General features: G+C 56.0%; 1 protein-coding gene across 4 annotated transcripts in view; it reads left to right on the top strand.

The window, feature by feature from the left end:
- The window catches only part of LOC100222119 (receptor-type tyrosine-protein phosphatase V), a 44008-nt gene extending 27733 nt beyond the window's left edge, over nucleotides 1-16275 (top strand). For 3 of the 4 annotated variants that reach the window (XM_030291955.4, XM_072918797.1, XM_072918798.1), the window contains 19 exons: nucleotides 1363-1430; nucleotides 1788-1914; nucleotides 2210-2257; nucleotides 2671-2764; nucleotides 4068-4158; nucleotides 4599-4675; nucleotides 5493-5627; nucleotides 6514-6636; nucleotides 7417-7577; nucleotides 7906-8041; nucleotides 8513-8592; nucleotides 9245-9332; nucleotides 9734-9824; nucleotides 10450-10526; nucleotides 11070-11204; nucleotides 11700-11822; nucleotides 12719-12876; nucleotides 13582-13717; nucleotides 15761-16275. In XM_030291955.4, the coding sequence (XP_030147815.4) occupies nucleotides 1363-1430; nucleotides 1788-1914; nucleotides 2210-2257; nucleotides 2671-2764; nucleotides 4068-4158; nucleotides 4599-4675; nucleotides 5493-5627; nucleotides 6514-6636; nucleotides 7417-7577; nucleotides 7906-8041; nucleotides 8513-8592; nucleotides 9245-9332; nucleotides 9734-9824; nucleotides 10450-10526; nucleotides 11070-11204; nucleotides 11700-11822; nucleotides 12719-12876; nucleotides 13582-13717; nucleotides 15761-15820 (2008 nt within the window). In that variant the 3' untranslated portion in view covers nucleotides 15821-16275. Of the gene's footprint in view, nucleotides 1-1362; nucleotides 1431-1787; nucleotides 1915-2209; nucleotides 2258-2670; nucleotides 2765-4067; nucleotides 4159-4598; nucleotides 4676-5492; nucleotides 5628-6513; nucleotides 6637-7416; nucleotides 7578-7905; nucleotides 8042-8512; nucleotides 8593-9244; nucleotides 9431-9733; nucleotides 9825-10449; nucleotides 10527-11069; nucleotides 11205-11699; nucleotides 11823-12718; nucleotides 12877-13581; nucleotides 13718-15760 lie in introns of those variants that run through there. The other variant, XR_012052034.1, reaches the window with a different exon arrangement.
- Nucleotides 16276-16906: the final 631 nt, after the last annotated feature.

Raw genomic sequence — 16906 nt, 5'->3', positions numbered from 1 at the left:
CAGAGGGGTCAGCAGGGATGGAGAGGAGCAGCAGGGATGGAGAGGGAGCAGCAGGGATGGAGAGGAGCAGCAGGGATGGAGAGGAGCAGCAGGGATGGAGAGGGAGCAGCAGGGATGGAGAGGGAGCAGCAGGGTTCAGAGGGGTCAGCAGGGATGGAGAGGAGCAGCAGGGATGGAGAGGGAGCAGCAGGGATGGAGAGGAGCAGCAGGGATGGAGAGGAGCAGCAGGGATGGAGAGGAGCAGCAGGGATGGAGAGGGAGCAGCAGGGATGGAGAGGGGTCAGCAGGGTTCAGAGGGGTCAGCAGGGATGGAGAGGGAGCAGCAGGGATGGAGAGGGGTCAGCAGGGTTCAGAGGGGTCAGCAGGGATGGAGAGGGAGCAGCAGGGCACAGATCTCCGCCTAAGGGCTGGCAGCAGCCTCGAGGGGATTCAACAGCAGCACAATCACAGCAGGCACTGATGAGCCAAGCTCAGCCTCTGTACCTGCCCCACCCACTTGGACTCTCACCCCAGCAGGCACCTCCCGTGGGAGCAGCTTATTCAGGGACGTCAGGTCCTGTCATTAGTCCACCTGCCATGATTCCATCACATGAGTCAGTAACATGCACTGAACTGTCCAGTTATTCAGGACTAGAAGGTACTTTTACAGCACAGCTCTCTTACTTTTGCACCACAGCTTTCTTTCAGTTTGGCTGCCCTAAAAACATAAATGTTCTCAGTACAAACAGCATTTGACCTAAATATCCTAAATATCTGACCTAAATATCTTAAATATCCAGCCTAAATATCCTCAGTACATGGAACACTCAGCCTAAATATCCGACCTAAATATCCACAGTAGACTGTGCTGCTGAATTAATGATTATCAGAGTGGTGAGAAGTTGACAGCTCATTCCCACTCAGAATTTCTGTTCTTGTTCTCTGTCTTTCAGTGAGTTATTTATCCACAAGCCCTCATCTTTCATGCCATGGCGTCTGCAGACTCGCTTTTCAGAGATCCATGCCCTGGCAGCCAGGTGTGGGGACCCACACACAGCAAACTCTTGGCTGCTAAAATCCAGTGCTATCCTTAAGAACTTAGGCTTGCATTTAGAGCACACGAAAGGGCCCTTCCAAGTCCCCTCTCAGAAGGAAATCCAGCTCTGCAGGGAGCTGTGGGCATTGGTGTGCCCGCTGCCAGGAGGGGTGAGGGGCAGATCTGCACAGGGAAGAGGATGCACCAGCCCCTTGTGAGTGTGTGTGCAAGGAAGGGTCTGGGCAGGCTGTTCCCCTGGGTCCTGCCTGCTGGGTGCTGGGTGCTGGGTTCTGGGTGCTGTGCTCAGCTCAAGCTGCCCCTGACACAAGACTCTGTTTTGCCTTTAGGTTCAGCATTGCTGCCTTCACCAAATATGACCCAGTAGCCCCTGCTGTGACATTCACCATGTTCTCAGGTAAGCTGGAAAATAGCATTTTCCCTGCCTGGCCATGTAGGTTAATGAACAGCCAGAAAGAGAGCATAGGCTATAGTAAATATAACAAATAGAATAAATGCCATATATCATAGAATTATAAAGTGGTTTTGGTTGGAAGGGACTTTAACACTCATCTAGTTCCACACCCTGCCATGGGCAGGGACACCTTCTACTAGCCCAGGTTGCTCCAAGCCCTGTCCAGCCTGGCCTTGGACACTTCCAGGGATCCAGGGACAGCCACACCCTCTCTGGGAACCCTATGCCAGGGCCTCACAACCCGCATAATAAAAAACTTTTTTACTAATTCTTCTCTTTATACTCTCCTTTTAATTCCAGCTGCTGGATCCAGTGCAGACACAGCTCCATTCTCAATGCCAATAATTGCTGGAATCATTGTGGGGTTTCTTCTGACACTTGCAGCTGTTTTTGCTTTGGTTTACTGGAAACAGCTCAAAGCAAAGAGGTGAGCATGAGCCATATATTACCTGTTGACACCCAACCTTCAATGCCAAGCCTGGAGGAGAGCAGGGAGAGGGTGTACAAAGAGACTGAGACAAACTAACACGTGGGCTAGTGGAACTGTGCCTGGCAAGCTCAGAAGCCAAAGGCAGAGGGGAGAGAGGAGCTGCCCATGTGCAGTTAAGTCACAGAACCCTACAGGTGTGCAAGGCAGTGTGCCTGCCAGTGGTACACAGCACCTCATGGCATCCATCTCTGCACTGCAGGCAAAAGTAACAGCTCCTGTGCTTTGATTCTAGAGCCAAGAAGAGCAGCCCACCCCAGGAGATGGTGACCTACAGCTTGAGGTGAGTGCTGGAGTCTGCCCTCTGTATGGCCCCACTGCAGCTCCCACTGTGCTTTACCTACTTCCCTTTTCATGCTTTGACTCAGGAAAAGTCCAAGTGTCTCATCTCCTCAGTTATTTTACAAATCAGCCTTTCCCAAGTTCAGTATTTATTGCCCAGCTCCATTCCAAGTCAATGCATTATCTCCACCTCCTCTGTGAGTTTCTGCAGCAGGAGAATATTCTTATCAGCTGGAAATCCCTCCCAATATTTAAACTGTTGGACCTGCTTCCCTGGGCAGTGAGGTGGCTCTGAACCATCCCTGTGTGCACCCAGGGGTGATGATCTCCTGGCAGGGCTGTCCCAGCCTGGCCAGCCTGGCCAGGCCTCCCAGGAACTAAGGCCAGTTTTCCTCTGGGCTTCATTTCCTGCAGAAACGTCCACCGGCCAGTTCCCCTGCAGAGCTTCAAGCAGTACTACGAGATGAAGACAGCAAGTGCTAACCACGCTTTTTTCCAGGAGTTTGAGGTGAGCTGAGACCCCTCCTAGAGATGAGCTTGGTTTCTGCACTTGGTGGCTCGTGCTGTTGGGTGTCACCCATCTCTGCAATCCAGCCAGCCTGTGGAGCAGCCTTGGAGGCCAAAGCTTGGATGCACCAAGTGATAAGCAGTTCCTTTGCTCCAAAGCTGTTTTGTTCACGTTCTGGTCAAAGCACACGTGGCGTGAGGTGAACCAGCACAGAGCAGAGTGCCCCAACCCTGACTGGAGGGGAGGGAGAGAGGGGTGGTGTCATGGTTTGGCACTGGTATAATGCCAGTGTTTTTATGAAAATGTAACTTTTTAATTGAATGTTGTGAAATGTGATTGAGAATAGAGTAAAGTAGACTCAAGCTTAATAACAAGAAAAAAACTTTATGAAGCTACTACTACTATTATATTACTATAAAAGGAAAAAGAAAAAAAAGAAAGGAAAAAAACCACACAAAATTTATAATGAAAACTTTTAAAAGTATTTTAGACAATCGATATTCAGTCCATCGAGGGAGAGAGGAGTCCCTCCCGTGCCACAGACTCCCCCAAGAAACACAGTTTCCATGTCACTCATGGCACTGCCTGGAGAAAAAGTTTGCTATGGTGACCTCTCCTTTCTATGTACAGTGCTCTTACTACTAATGCATGGACGGATAGACTGCTTTTAGGATTTTTCTTTTCAAGGCTGCTCTTTTTTCCAAAAAAATTCTTTTTTCCTTGTCAAACCAGGACAGGTGGTGATGAGAACCACCCTGGCAGTGGCAGAAAAGAGCCTGCAGCCAGAGGGAAGGTCGAGGAGCACTCTCAGACCTCCCGGGTCAGGCTGTGAGCTTCACCTCAGGCTGCCTTCCCTGGCTCCCACTGCCAACACCTGCAGCCTCTGGACTGTTCTGCTGCAGCAGCTTCAAATTCCTATCAGCAATTTCAAACCCTCCTCAGATCACCCTTTCCTGGCTTCTTGAGTGAGGACAGGGGCAGAAGCAGATGCAGCACAAGATATTTCTGTTTGCTCAGCAGAAAATCCTCCAAGCTTTGTGGTAGATTTCCAAGGCTTTTTCCCCCAGTACTTGTTCTTGGGCTTTTCTTTTAACTATAAACAGTGCTGCTGGAAAAGGCAGTGGGAAAAGCCAGCATGGCTCAGAGTGCACAGGCCATGTGAGGAGGGGAGTTGGAGCAGTTCTCTGTGTGAGGCTGATCCTCTTTACCCTCCAGCCAGAGCCACTGGCCATGGGCAGGGAGCTGAGCTGACCAGGAGCTCTCCAGAGGAATGTTTGTGCTTATCTTTTCCCCTGTCCTACAGGAGCTGAAGGAAGTTGGGAAGGAGCAGCCGAAGGTGGAGGCTGAGCTGCCAGCAAACGTCTCCAAGAATAGATATGCCCATGTGTTGCCCTGTAAGTGCTGTCTCCTGCCTTCTGCCCAGCCTCCAGGGGGGGAGCTCACAGGGCAGTGTTCAAGGACAGGCCCACCTTGCATCCCTGCCAGGGTCAGTGCCTGGCTCCTTTCCTGGGAGCAGGAGGACTCTTGAAATGGGCCTCAGTTTCCATTTTCCTGCTGGAGACTCAAGGCTCAACGGATGAGGCAGGGCTGAGCCACCATCCTGCCCAGCTCAGGATGGTCCCAGCAGGAGCCCAAAGGGGGTCCATGAGCTTCACTGGGGGGCCTCATGACCCCATCTCTGCTTGCCAGTGCCCCGCTAGCCCAGCTGGCAGGCGGTGCTCACCTCTACAGAGCCTCCCTGCAGGAGCTGCTGAGGCTTCTCCCACTGGGTTACCCCGGTCCCATGTCCTGCTGAAGGGCTCCCTGGGGCTCACCTGTGTGTGGTCTCTTTCAGATGATCACTCTCGAGTCAAGCTGAGCCAGCTGGGGGAGGATCCACACTCAGACTACATCAATGCCAACTTCATGCCTGTGGGTGCCCACCTGCCCTCCCCACTGAGATATGGCCACAGGGCTCCAGCACAGGAGCTCTGCCTGCCTTGAGGCACAGTGTCCCCTTCTGGGAGGGCTGGTGGCCATGGGATGTGCTGGTGAAGGCACAGCTGGCACAGGCCAGCGGGAAGCTGGGGGAGGTGGAGAGGTGTGGTTGTCTTGGAGCAGCCACTGGTGGAGCTGTGAGATGGCAAATGCTGCGAGTGTGGGAAGTCTCTCTGCTTTCTTCTCGTAGACTCTCTGTCCTCTTCCATCACCTCCCAGCTTCCTGCCCTGTCTCTCTGCCTGCTCTTTTCCCTTCTGGTCTGTGCAGCTGCATTTGAACAACCCTGGAGCTGTGCCTTCATGCCCCCTGTGTGAGGTGTTCCCAGGTAACAGGCAGGACACGCTGCATGCGTGGGCCGGTGTGTGGATCTGGGGGATGTGTGTGTGTCCAAGGGCAGAGAAATACCCTGAGACTTGCATGCTCACCCTGCCCTCAGCAGGGAAGGGGAAGCACAGGGATGACCCAGATCTGTCTTTCTCTGGTTAGACTGAATGAGGAACTGCTTGGAGGGAAATGTGTGGGTCGTTTTATTCCAAATAAGTAGAAAGTGTAGCTGGGCAGCTCATGCTTCCTGTGAAATCAGCTGCTGCTGAGATCAGCTGCCTGGGACCTGTGCCCACGTGGGCTAAGGGCAACAGGAATTTCTCCTTCTACCACAAAAACAGACCAGGCACTGACTGGTCCCAGGGCAGGACCCACCTGCCTTGGCAACCTGCTAACTCATCTTGCTCTTGTCTGCCTCTTGCTCAGGGCTACACATCCCAGCAGGAGTTCATTGCCACCCAGGGGCCCCTAAAGAAAACCATAGAGGATTTCTGGAGGCTGGTGTGGGAGCAGAACGTCTGCAATATCATCATGCTGACAGTGTGCATGGAGAACGGGCGGGTAGGTCGGTGCCAGCCCCAGCCCAGCCCAGACCTGGTGGTGTGAGCTGAGCCCAGGGCTGGGTCTGTGTCCTCCACAAAGCCCCTGCTCTGATACAGCTCCAGGATGAGCACAGCCAACACAGATTCTCTGACAGTTTGGGGTCTGTGCAGCTCAGCCTCAGCTTGGGGTGGGAGCTTAGCTAGGACCATGCCCATCACCCTCAGCTATTTCTGCAGAATCTGAAATTGCCATGTCCTCTGGGTGAGCCACCTCACATGGACTGTTCCTCCAGTCTCCAGGAATGATGGGACCCACACAGATCCTTTTTTTCTGGAGGAGGTTGGGATCCAAATGAAAGGGCTGTGAGGGAGAGCTGTGCAAAGCTCCCAGTGGGAAGGGGAAGCACCCCTGCCTGCTCCTCAAAACCTGTCCTGGCTCCCCTACAGCTGCTGCTCTGTAGGTGCTCCCTGGGTATTGTAAGTGCAGGCGAACCCAATGGGAAGAAATGATGATGTTTGACTCTATTCAGAAGGCTGAATTATTTCTTTATTATAACTATGCTAAAATACATTAATATACCATATAAAAGGAGGATACTAAAACTACATACTGCTTACTCTGACTAACACAACTCGTGACCCTCTCTGAGAGTCCAGCCCCAGGTGGGTTGGATTGGCCATCAGGCTCAAGCAATCCTCACCAGAATCTAATCCAGCAATCACCCCAGGTAAACAATTCTCCAAACACATTCCACATGGGAAAACAAGGAGCAGAAATAGAAATTGTTTTCTCTTTCATTTCTCTCTGTGCACCTCTATAAAAATCCTGAGAGGGAGAGAAATGTGCTTACCACATGTGGGAGCCAGATCACCTTGTCCCTCACTGGGACCCTGTCCTGCTCTAGGTGCTCTGTGATCATTACTGGCCATCAGAATCTGCCCCGGTGTCCTACGGGCAGGTGAGGGTCCACCTGCTGATGCAGAGCAGCTCTGAGGAGTGGACAGTGCGGGAGTTCAAGCTGTGGCACGTGAGTGCAGCCCCCAGGGGCTGTGGGGACGCATTGGGGGTTTGGGGTGGGCACTGGCATTTCTCCTCAGGGTGGTGGCACCTTTCCCTGCCATTTCTGGGGCTCAGAGAAGAGCCAAGCCCTGAGGAGCAGTGAGGGTGACACAGGGGTGTCCAGCACGTGTCACGCTGCTCTCCACCCTTGCTCTCTGGTTTCCATGGACAGCCTGCAGTGTCCAGGCCATGTTCCCTGGCACTCAAGGGCAGATGTCCTCCCTCCCACCTCCACGGCGTGGCAGGGGCTGTGGGGGAGCACGGAGGAGCAGAAGCCACCAGGCAGTGCAGACCTGATGCTGGCTGTTCCCTGCAGCTGAGCCAGGTGTCCTCGAGTGCCCAGGTGATATTTCCCCCCCTCTCAGCCCCTAAATTCTCAGGCTAGCCCAGAGATCCGAGGCTTTGTGGGAAGGAATATCAGGAGATGGCAAAGATTTACAGAAGAGGCTCTTACCCCGATGTATGATGGTTCAGCTCTGTTTATTCTGTGTTGTCCAAGGGACAGTGTGGGGCAGAGAGAACGAACAGGAAGGGGCAGGGGTTTATCCAGGCTTTGGACAGGGAGGGCTTCTTGGTTCTCCACCAACCCTGTCAGGGCAGGAGGAGGGGTCCAGGGTTATCTGATCAGAGTCACAGGGGTCTGGGGAATGGGGAAAAGGCATGTCCTGAGCACAGTGTAACACCCAGGTGCTGTCAGGGCTGTGAGCCTGCCTCGGGGGCTGCACACCCATCAGCAATCCCTGTGCAGGAGGGTCTGCAGGCAGAGCGCTTCGTGTCCCACCTGCACTACACAGCATGGCCCGACCACGGCATCCCCGAGTCCACCTCTTCCATCATCACCTTCCGGGAGCTGGTCCAGGAGCACATCCAGAGCACCAAGGATGCAGGGCCGACCCTCGTGCACTGCAGGTGAGGCTCTGCCCCACAGGATGGTGGGGGAGTGACGGCAGGGGCAGGGGGATGAGGGTCCTCCTGGTGCACAAAGTGTGAGTGAGGGAAAGCAGTGCCCAGGAGACACAGCTGCTCTGGGGAGTCTCCTGCTGGGTGCTGAGGAGCACAGGAGCGCTGGCAGCCTGCCCCAGCCCCAGGCTGTGGGGCAGGGGAGATGCTCAGCACCAAGCCAGGGCAGCCTGGGTGCTCCTCAGCCCCATCCCTGCTGGGCAGTGCCCAGGGAGCACCTTTGGGAGCCAGGGCTGTGGTGTCAGGCCTTGTTAACCCTTTCTGTCCGTGCCCTCAGTGCTGGCGTGGGCCGCACGGGCACCTTCATTGCCCTGGACCGGCTGCTGCAGCAGATGAAGCAGGAGAAGGTGGTGGACATTTTTGGTGTTGTTTACTCCTTGAGGATGAACCGGTACCTGATGATTCAAACGCTGGTGAGATCCCTGCTCCTTCTTTCCCCTGGCCCCTCACTTTGTTCCATTGAAGTTCACAGTTGGATGAGCTGGCCAGCCAGCCCCAGCACCCCCAGGCTGCTCCTCAGCCTGTCACTATGTCATCCTGCTGCTGAAAGCAGCATCTCAGCTGGAGTGGAAATTGCTGGGGGGGTCTTCAGCTGCTCCATGCCCTGCTAGACCCACAACAGCAACATCCAGAGTCTCAGAGACCTCCCAGGAGGCTCAGAAACACCCCAGAGCACTGAGGAACAGGATCAGGCCCTTTGCAGACGTTTCTTAACTCACACCATGTTGTTGGTCTGTGGTGCTCCCCAGTCTGTCTCCTGTCCCCAGTCTCGGGGCTGGGACAAGGTGCCAGGACTGCCCTTCAGGAGGAGAGGGACCATCCCACCCCCTGGTGCTGTCTCTGCAGTGTGATGGTCTGTGTTGCTGTCTGCCTTTGCCTTCCAGTCCCAGTACATTTTCCTGCACAGCTGCATTCTGGACAAGATCTTGGAGGAACCTCTCCTGGATTTAGCAGGGACAGAGAGGTAAGGCCTTGCTGTGCTTTGCCACTCTGCCCACCCTGATCCACAGCCCCTCGCAGCAAGCCCTGGCTGCAGGACAGGAGGACAGGAAGCCCAGCCAGCCATCCCAGCTGCTGCTGAGAGTGCCCAGGGGCACAGACAGCACAGAACAAAGTGCATCTCCCGGGTACACCGACACCAGAGGTGTGCAGAGCTGTCCTGGGGAAGGCATCTCCCTCAGCCTCAGCTTCCCAGCCCACAGACATGCCCTAGAGATAATGTAAAGCTGGAGAGGCTCATGGCAGCTGGGTGACCTTGGAATGTGCTCCAAGAGGATGGAACAGGGTCTAGCTGGGCATGGCTTTGACCACCTATCTCATTGTCTTGGGGCTGCATCTGGAGGTCGTGCACTTGTCTCTGTGGTCAGATTGTCTCCTCTCTCACGCAGAAGAGGATGTCCTTGTCCTTGCTGCCTCTTGGGAATGAGCCCTGGGCTGTGTCACCCCTGAGACCTGCCCCTGTGTGGGGGAGAGCAGGTTGTCACGGGCCAGAGCTGGGCTGGGAGCCTGGGAGGCCCCTGCCATGTGAGGAGTGAAGGTCTGCTCCCAGCCCTGCCCACCTGCTGCAGACACAGCCCTGGTGCTGCTCAGTGAGCTCACCCTGCCTCTCTCCCCAGGTCCTGCCCCATCCCCCTGAAGAGCTTTGCCCAGCACTACGCCCAGAAGGCAGCCAAGTCCCACCTGGGCTTCCTGAGGGAGTACGAGGTGAGAGCTGACCTGGGCAGTGCAGGGAGTGCTGCCATGGCTGTGTGTGCTGAGGGCCCCTGGGGAGTGACTGACATGCTTGGGCTGGAGGACACCCTGTAAGTGCCTCCTGAGTGGGTCCTGTGCCCTGGTTCTGGCAGTGTCCCCCCTCCACGGCATTGCATGCTCAAGCACACAGCTCCCTTGTGCATTCTGCACTGGGCAGGGTCTGTCCAGCACCCCTCCCTCCCAGGAGCCTGCCTGGACAGCAGCAGCCCCTCCTGCCAGCATGGCACAGCCCTGGCACCCGCTGCAGAGCTGCTCCTGTGGCTCTCCTGCCTCGCTGCTGCCATCGCCCCTCTGCCGAGTCCAGGTCCTGACCCTTCCCTCACTGCCTCCTCCACTCTCTCTCCCCCTGGCAGGCCCTCCTGGAGGTTGTCAAGGAAGAAGCCAGCTCTGCATCCCCATCTTCAGGCAGCCAGCAGACACGGCCCTCCTCCAGCATCCTGCCCTGTGAGTTCTGTGACACCCGGCATCCTCTTCCTGCCTTTCCTTCTCCTCCCCCGTGGAGCCAGGCTGCACCAGGACCAGTAGTCCAGAGCATAAGAAAGTATTTTGAGGCTTTGGTGACTCCCCCAGAAGGTTATCAAGGTGTTTGGGGTGGAGCACATGGTGCTTGGGACTGGGGTAGGTGGGTTTGCTCACCTGGAGAAGGAAAAGGGGAGATCTTATTGCTGTTTCCAGCTGCCTGTGGGAAGGCACAGGGAAGACATGGAGTCTTCTCAGAGGAGACAAGGGGGTGCTTTGGGTGGGTAATCCTACTCAGTAGAAGGAATAGTGAATTTCCATGGAGATGGTCAAACCCCAGAACAGAGGCCCAGAGGACTTGCAGGCTCTCCATCCTTGGAGAGGGGCAGATCTCCCCTGGCTCAGCCCCTGAGTGACCTGCCCTGCAGGAACTTGGCACAGAGACCTGCCTTTGGGAGCCAGCACCCACAGGCTGGAGATGAGCACTGCAGAAGGAGTGCCTTTGCCAAGAAATGCTGAAGGAAAGATTGGATTTGTGTGGCAGTCAGTCTGCAAAACCTGTTTGGGCTCAAGAGTGCCTTGAATCCCTCCAGCTGACACTTCTTTGCAGATGATCGCTCCAGAGTGAAGTTCTCCCTGCTGGAGCAGGGCCCCCTCTCAGGACTGCTGCAGGTGTGGCGTGTCCCGGTGAGTCTCACACCCACCCTGGGGTGGTCCCCATCCTGGCTGTGCTCCTGCACTGCTCCCCTGCTCCCTGGCACTGTGGTCCTGTGTGAGAAGAGGGGACTGCAGGGACTGAGGACTTCCCTTCCCTTCCCTGCCCAATTTGGGCTGCCCTCACCTGCCTCCCTCGGTGCTTTCTCTCCCTCTTCTCTTCCCCTTCTCTCCCTCTTCTCTCCCTCTTCTCTCCCTCTTCTCTCCCTCTTCTCTCCCTCTTCTCTCCCTCTTCTCTCCCTCTTCTCTCCCTCTTCTCTCCCTCTTCTCTCCCTCTTCTCTCCCTCTTCTCTCCCTCTTCTCTCCCTCTTCTCTCCCTCTTCTCTCCCTCTTCTCTCCCTCTTCTCTCCCTCTTCTCTCCCTCTTCTCTCCCTCTTCTCTCCCTCTTCTCTCCCTCTTCTCTCCTCGCCTCCTGACCTGCTGAGCTCTCTTCTCTCCCTGACCATTCCTGCAGCCCCCTGGGCCAGCAGTGCATCCCTCTCCAGCAGGAGAGTGACATTGTCATTCCCCACCCAGGGCTGTGGCTCCAGCAGGGACTACCTGGCTGTCCAGGGCCCTGACAAGCTGACCATGGAGGACTTCTGGACCCTGGTGTGGGAACAGGACGTTCACACAATCCTAACGCTTCTGCCATGGCAGGAGAAGGGGGAGGTAAGGCTCTGTGCCCACCTGTGCCCTGGCAGAGTGGGAATCTGTTCAGTGGAGCTGGAACTAGCAGAGCTCTCAGCTCTTCTCTGCCTCCTGAGTCCTGCAGAGCCAGCTTAGCTGAAGCTGGACCTTTCTGTGTCCAGGTGCTCCCACAGCTTTTTGTGGGATTCAGGCTCTGTCACCCATGCCTGGAGTCAGCTGCCCTTCAAGCTGCATCTGTGAGGGACCCAGGGCAGCTCTGCCCAGCCAGGGTGTGGGCAATGGCTGAGCAGATTCCAGCTCAGAGCTCTGAGCAGGGCTGCCAGGCAGCTCTGGGTTCCCAGATGAGCTGGCTGAACCTGCTGGTGTTGCTGGAACTCCCTCAGGTTTTAGGTGGGGGATGAAGGACATGGAGAGATGCTGGGAGTGCTCTTGGTGCAGCCCCACCACAGACCCCAGAGATGGTGACTGATATGACAATGACCATTAACAGAAAGCCAAATTCCTTGTTGCACACAGGTGCCAGGGGAGGTGTGCTGGCCCCTGGAAGGAGACTCTCTCTGCACGAAGACTCTGACCATCCAGTGTGACCCAGAGAAGCTTGTCTCGGGATGGAGATGTACCCAGCTCAGACTGAAACACGTGTGTGTCCTTGGGGCTGTCCTGGCTCCCACCCCCGGGATGGGGGTGGGTCTGTAGGGATCTGCAGGGGCTGAAGGGTCTGTGGGACTTCTCCAGGCTGCAAGAACAGAGTGCCAGCAGTCCACAAATGCAGGAGTGAGTCTGCATTGCAACATCCAGAGCTAAGTGGACACAGGAGTGTCCTGGTTTGAAGAGCAAAGCCAGTGAGAGGCTCTAAGTCAGAAATGCAATTTATTAGGAAAAAAAAGGGAACAAAGAACCAAATATATACAATAGCACTGACAGAGTTAGTGATACAACCTGACACTCCCTGACTGGGGCGGTGGTGGCAGATATGGCTCTGTCCAAGCAGTGCAGAGAAGGTCTCAGCTGTTCCTCTGGAAGAGGGGATCTCCTTGCTGCCTGCACAACCCCGCTGATATCCTTGATGGCATCGTTTGGCTCCTCCCTCTGGGCGGAACATCTCACAATGAAATGCTGTGACCTTATCAGCCATGTGGCTAAAAGAACAGCTCCTCCTGGAGGGATTTATCTCTGAGTCCCGAGATAAGGAGAGAAAGGCATTGCAGCTCGAGGTGGTAATGGAATACACCCCAATATTATAACCTAGGACAAGGAGATAGATGGAGAATCCCTGGGGGCTGATAGGTCTGTCTGACACTTTCCAAGTCCCACACAGCTCTCAGTTCCCTCTCCAGGGGCAAGTCAGGGTGCTGAGGGAAGGAGAGCAGGTTGCCAGAGTGGGTGGTGGGCAGTGATGCCTGGACAGCTTTACAGAAGCAGGCAGAAAGCTCAGGGAAGCCTCAGTGACCCTAAGGATGGGGGAATTGGGGCTCCTCTCATCCAAACTCACCTGTCCCTCCCCAGTATCCACGTCAGCTCTTTGTGTCCCACAGGAGAAGAAGGCAAAGGAGAGGCAGGTGCAGAGGTTCCTGTACACGCTCTGGAGCAGCAAGAAGCAGCCTGATGTGCAGGGCCTGGTGGAGCTGCTGGGGGCTGTCAGGAGGGGCCCGCCCCAGCGCAGGAGAGCAGCTCCTGTCCTGCTGCACTGCAGGTACCCGCCTTACACCTGCACCAAAATCTGGCCTGCTTTGAACAGCCAGGTGTCTGCTAAGGAAGGCAGGAGCCTCCCTTGAAATGGAAAATGTAAACCCCCTTCCTATGAATTATTATAATTTTGAAATTAAGGGGCTCTCAGGAAAAGATATAGGAGTAGGAATAATAGTTCTTTACTAGGAAAATTAAAAATACAAATGCAATAACACAAAAAAGAAAACAAACCATTGACAGGGTCAGAGTCTGATCTAACAGCCTGTGGGTCAGGGAGGTGGCAGCAGCCCCATCCCAGGGTGGCTCAGCCCTCCTGCAGTGCCAGCTGTGCTTCTGCTGGAGCAGGATCCTGCACAAGGGGGGAGTTTTCCTCTGGAGCTCCAGGACTGGTGTAAATGGGCCATGCCCTGAGTCCATGGGATCCAGTGGAAGTTCTGAGCCTGGGAGGTCACAGTGCTCTGCCAGGGCTGGGAGAAGACAGGGCAAACAGGGCTGGGCTGGGGGAGCTTGGGTGGAGCAGGCATTCCCAGGCTGAGGTGCCCAGGCCATCCCTGGGTAGCTGCAGGGACACTGGGAGCAGCCCTGGTATCCTCACTGGCACACAGAGAGAGCCCACAGTGCCCACATGGCTCCTTGGACTGGTGCCCTCCTCCAGAGGGGTTCAGCTCAGCCTGGCCTGGCATCCGTGACCCCCCTTTGTCCCCTGCAGTGGTGACATGAGCCAGATGGGGACCCTGATCTCCCTGGATTGCCTGTTGCACCAGATGAAAGCTGAGAGAACTGTGGACATCTACGGCGTGACCCTCCAGCTGGCCAGAAGCTGCTGCCTCATGACCCCAACTCTGGTAGGTGGAAGGAGAAGGGGTGAAGAAGGTGGCCAGGGTGCAGCAGAGTCTTCATGCTGACCTGCACCTGGGTGCTCCCTGCTGCCTCTCCAGCCTCAGCAGGGATTTACTTCATGCTCCTGGCACTGACATTTCCCAGGCAAGGGTTTTCCATCCCCTCAGTTCTCAGTTAAGATCAGTAAATGGCATGTGGACTCACAGTAAATCAAAGCTCTCTCCCCACCGTACTCAAGGAAGAGTGGAGCACTGGTGTCACCCTACACAATGCCTGCTCCCCTTGACTGCTGGGCATGGCTGTCAGCCTGGGCACCCAGAACCTGCTGGGTGTCCCCTTGGCCAGCACCTTTCCTGCTGCACCCCGACCCAGAGCCTGGTGTCACAGCTGGGGCTGCCTGCCAGGGGACAGCAGGACACAGTGCCACATGAGCAGGTGGCCTGTGGGCTGTGGCGCTGTCTGATGGGGCCGTTCTGTGCCAGCCCAGCCTTGGTGTGCCAGCCCTGGTGGGTGCTTGTGGCACCAGTGCCTCTGGACATGCTCCGGTTGCTGCAGCTGCTGAGTGAGCTGCTGCACAGCCCTGGAAACACCCCACAGGGCACAGCAGAACTGGGGAAGATCTCTCCAAGGCTTCCCAGCTGCAGAGCCTCCTTCAAGAAGCTAATTACATTCTTAATTAATGTGAACCATGTGCGTGGTGGGAGCCAGAGCAGGGCAAGGCGCTCGCTGCCCCGCTGCAGAGCTGCTTTGTGCTCCCGCAGCCCGGCCCTGCAGGGACACAATTCCCCCAAAAAGGCACAGCAAGGGCCCACCAAAGGCTGCTGTCCTGCTGAAGGGGGACAGCAGAGGAGCTGCTTCCCCTCAGAGCAGCAGGGCTGCCCTCCAGCCTCCTCCACCCTCTGGGGGTTGCCAGCAGCCCTTTGTGTCTGGCAGGGTCATGGGCTGGAGGGATGGCAGCAGGGGGGAAGATGAACCTTTGGTGGATATTCAGGGGTGACTGTGTGATGTTGAGCACCACCAGCTCACCACCCTGGGCTGTGGGTGCCCATTTCCCAATCAGACCTGACTCACTGCAAACACTCTGGGACCTGGAGCCTCAGCCATTGTGTGATCCTGGCATTCTCCTCCAGCCCTGCCCTTCGTGAGGCTGAGCCCCCACCAGGGGAGGAGGCTCCTCGTGACTTGTGGCTCAGCCAGAGCATTAGCAGCTCTGGGAATGCTGCTGGGGCCCCTCTGCAAGCCCTAATCCCCCCGGCCATGCCGCGTGATTCCAGCCCACCCCATCTGCTGCCCGGCCTTGCCCTCCAGCTCTGTGCCCTGAGTACAACCCCATTTCCCTTCCCCACATCTTGCCCACTCAGCCCTGGCTGTGCAGCCTGCTGGCATTTTGGGGCAGCCTGGCATTTGGGCAGAACCTCCTATCAAACACACAGGGGACTCGGGACCTCAGAGCCCACATTTGGACATGGTGGATCAGTTTGGTGATACTAAAAAGAGACACTGAGCTGGGCTAAGCCCACACAGATTTTTCTGTACCTCTGTGAGCCTACAAGCATCTGCCCTGATCTGCTGTCAGCACCTGACTGGTACACTGGGACTTCACCGAGGGCATCCCGTGGTCCAGAGGTCATCCCGCATGGCCCCAGGTCACTGCCAGACCCCAAAACTCCAGCTTCATGCCCTGCAGCATCACTGGAGGTGCTCTTGTTTTGGATGCAAACACCACAGCACATCCAAAAAGCCACTGGGACCCTTGCAGGGGAAGCCAAATGAAATTGTTCCTCTGCAGCTTGGGTGGGATGTTCCTCTCAGCCCCATCACGGGGGGATGAGGAAGGGGAAACAAACAGGATATAACAGGCTTGATTCTTCCTTTCTGGGTGTCTGTGGTGGCACAGTACCATCATGGTCTACTGGGGAGAGCAAATCCTGCTCTGCTATCAGACACTGCTCCTTAATTAGGATTTTTTAAAGCAAACTGAAAGGTTAATGTGTGACCTGGAGGTCTCTGTCAGAAACCTGACTCTGACCCCCCTTTCTCTCTTGCAGGACCAGTACGTGCTCCTGTACACCTGCATCCAGGACATCATTGCTCAGAACCAGCACTAACACCCCCTGGCCCTTCCTGGCACTGCTGCCTCCCCCTGTCGGGTCCTGTGCAGAGCTGGGGGCTGCTGAGGGCACCACGGGACTCCTGAGGGACAGAGGGAGCCCTGCAGGAGCGGTGACCTCCCTGGGCACTGTCCCCACTGTGGTGTCAGCTGTGACTCGGGGTGTCCTGGACACAGGGACAGCGCCCTGCCACGCACCCCTGCAGCCTCTCGGTGCACACACGGTGAGGGGCTGGCCAGGATCTTCTTCTGGAGATCTCCTGAGATTTCTGGTGCCTGGAGGGTTCTCTGCCCCCTCAGCACGCACTGTGGGGCTCTGCAGTGCCTCTGAGCCCAGCAGGAGCGTGGAGCACTGCTCTGCAGTGCTGTGTGGAGGTCCCAGATGTGCTGTGGGAGCTGCCTTGTCCCAGCTGGAATGGTCTTAGGTACAAGCAATAAAGAGCCCTGGGAAGAGGTGTGTGTGTAAGGGGGTTTGGCTTTGGAGGTGTCCAGCTGCTGTGAAGGCTACAGCGCAGCAGCTCTCCCAAAGGAGCAGCTGTGTCCCCAGCCATGGGGCACAGCAGTGTCCCTTGGGTGCTCCAGATGCTGCAGTCCCTGGCACAGCAGCTTCTGGGCACTCTCACCTGCTCCTTCCCCTGAGGCAACACTTGTCAGTGAATGTCCAGCCCACCAGACACATTTTCAGACAAAGTCTGGGCTCAGAGTTGTGAACCTGCTGGGTTCACCCATCCCCAAGGAACAGGGCAAAGCCACCTGGTTCTGCTGGCACAGTGGCAAGCAGCTGGCAGCCTCAGCAGTGCTGCTGCTCTGGAAACTGGGTTGGCCATGCAGGGGTGGCCATGCACAAGCTGAAATCACAAGAAGCAGCTTGGTTCACTGAGCTGCAAGTGCAGGACAAAAGGAAGAGTTAAAAAAAGATGGTTTCATGAGGATATTCCTCATGTAGAAAAAGCTGTATCTGGGACCCTGTTTATCCTTCTCCCCTTCAGGCAGGATGGGGTTGTAGTGCAGTCTCAAAGCAGTGACCCTGTCCCAGTGTGGCCCACACTGCTGTCCCCTGCTCCATGTCCTGTGGCAGCTGCCG

Source organism: Taeniopygia guttata, chromosome 26, assembly GCF_048771995.1.
Source record: "Taeniopygia guttata chromosome 26, bTaeGut7.mat, whole genome shotgun sequence".
Lineage (NCBI taxonomy): Eukaryota > Metazoa > Chordata > Aves > Passeriformes > Estrildidae > Taeniopygia > Taeniopygia guttata.
Note: the sequence above shows the minus strand (reverse complement) of the source record. Positions and strands in the feature narration are given on the sequence as shown.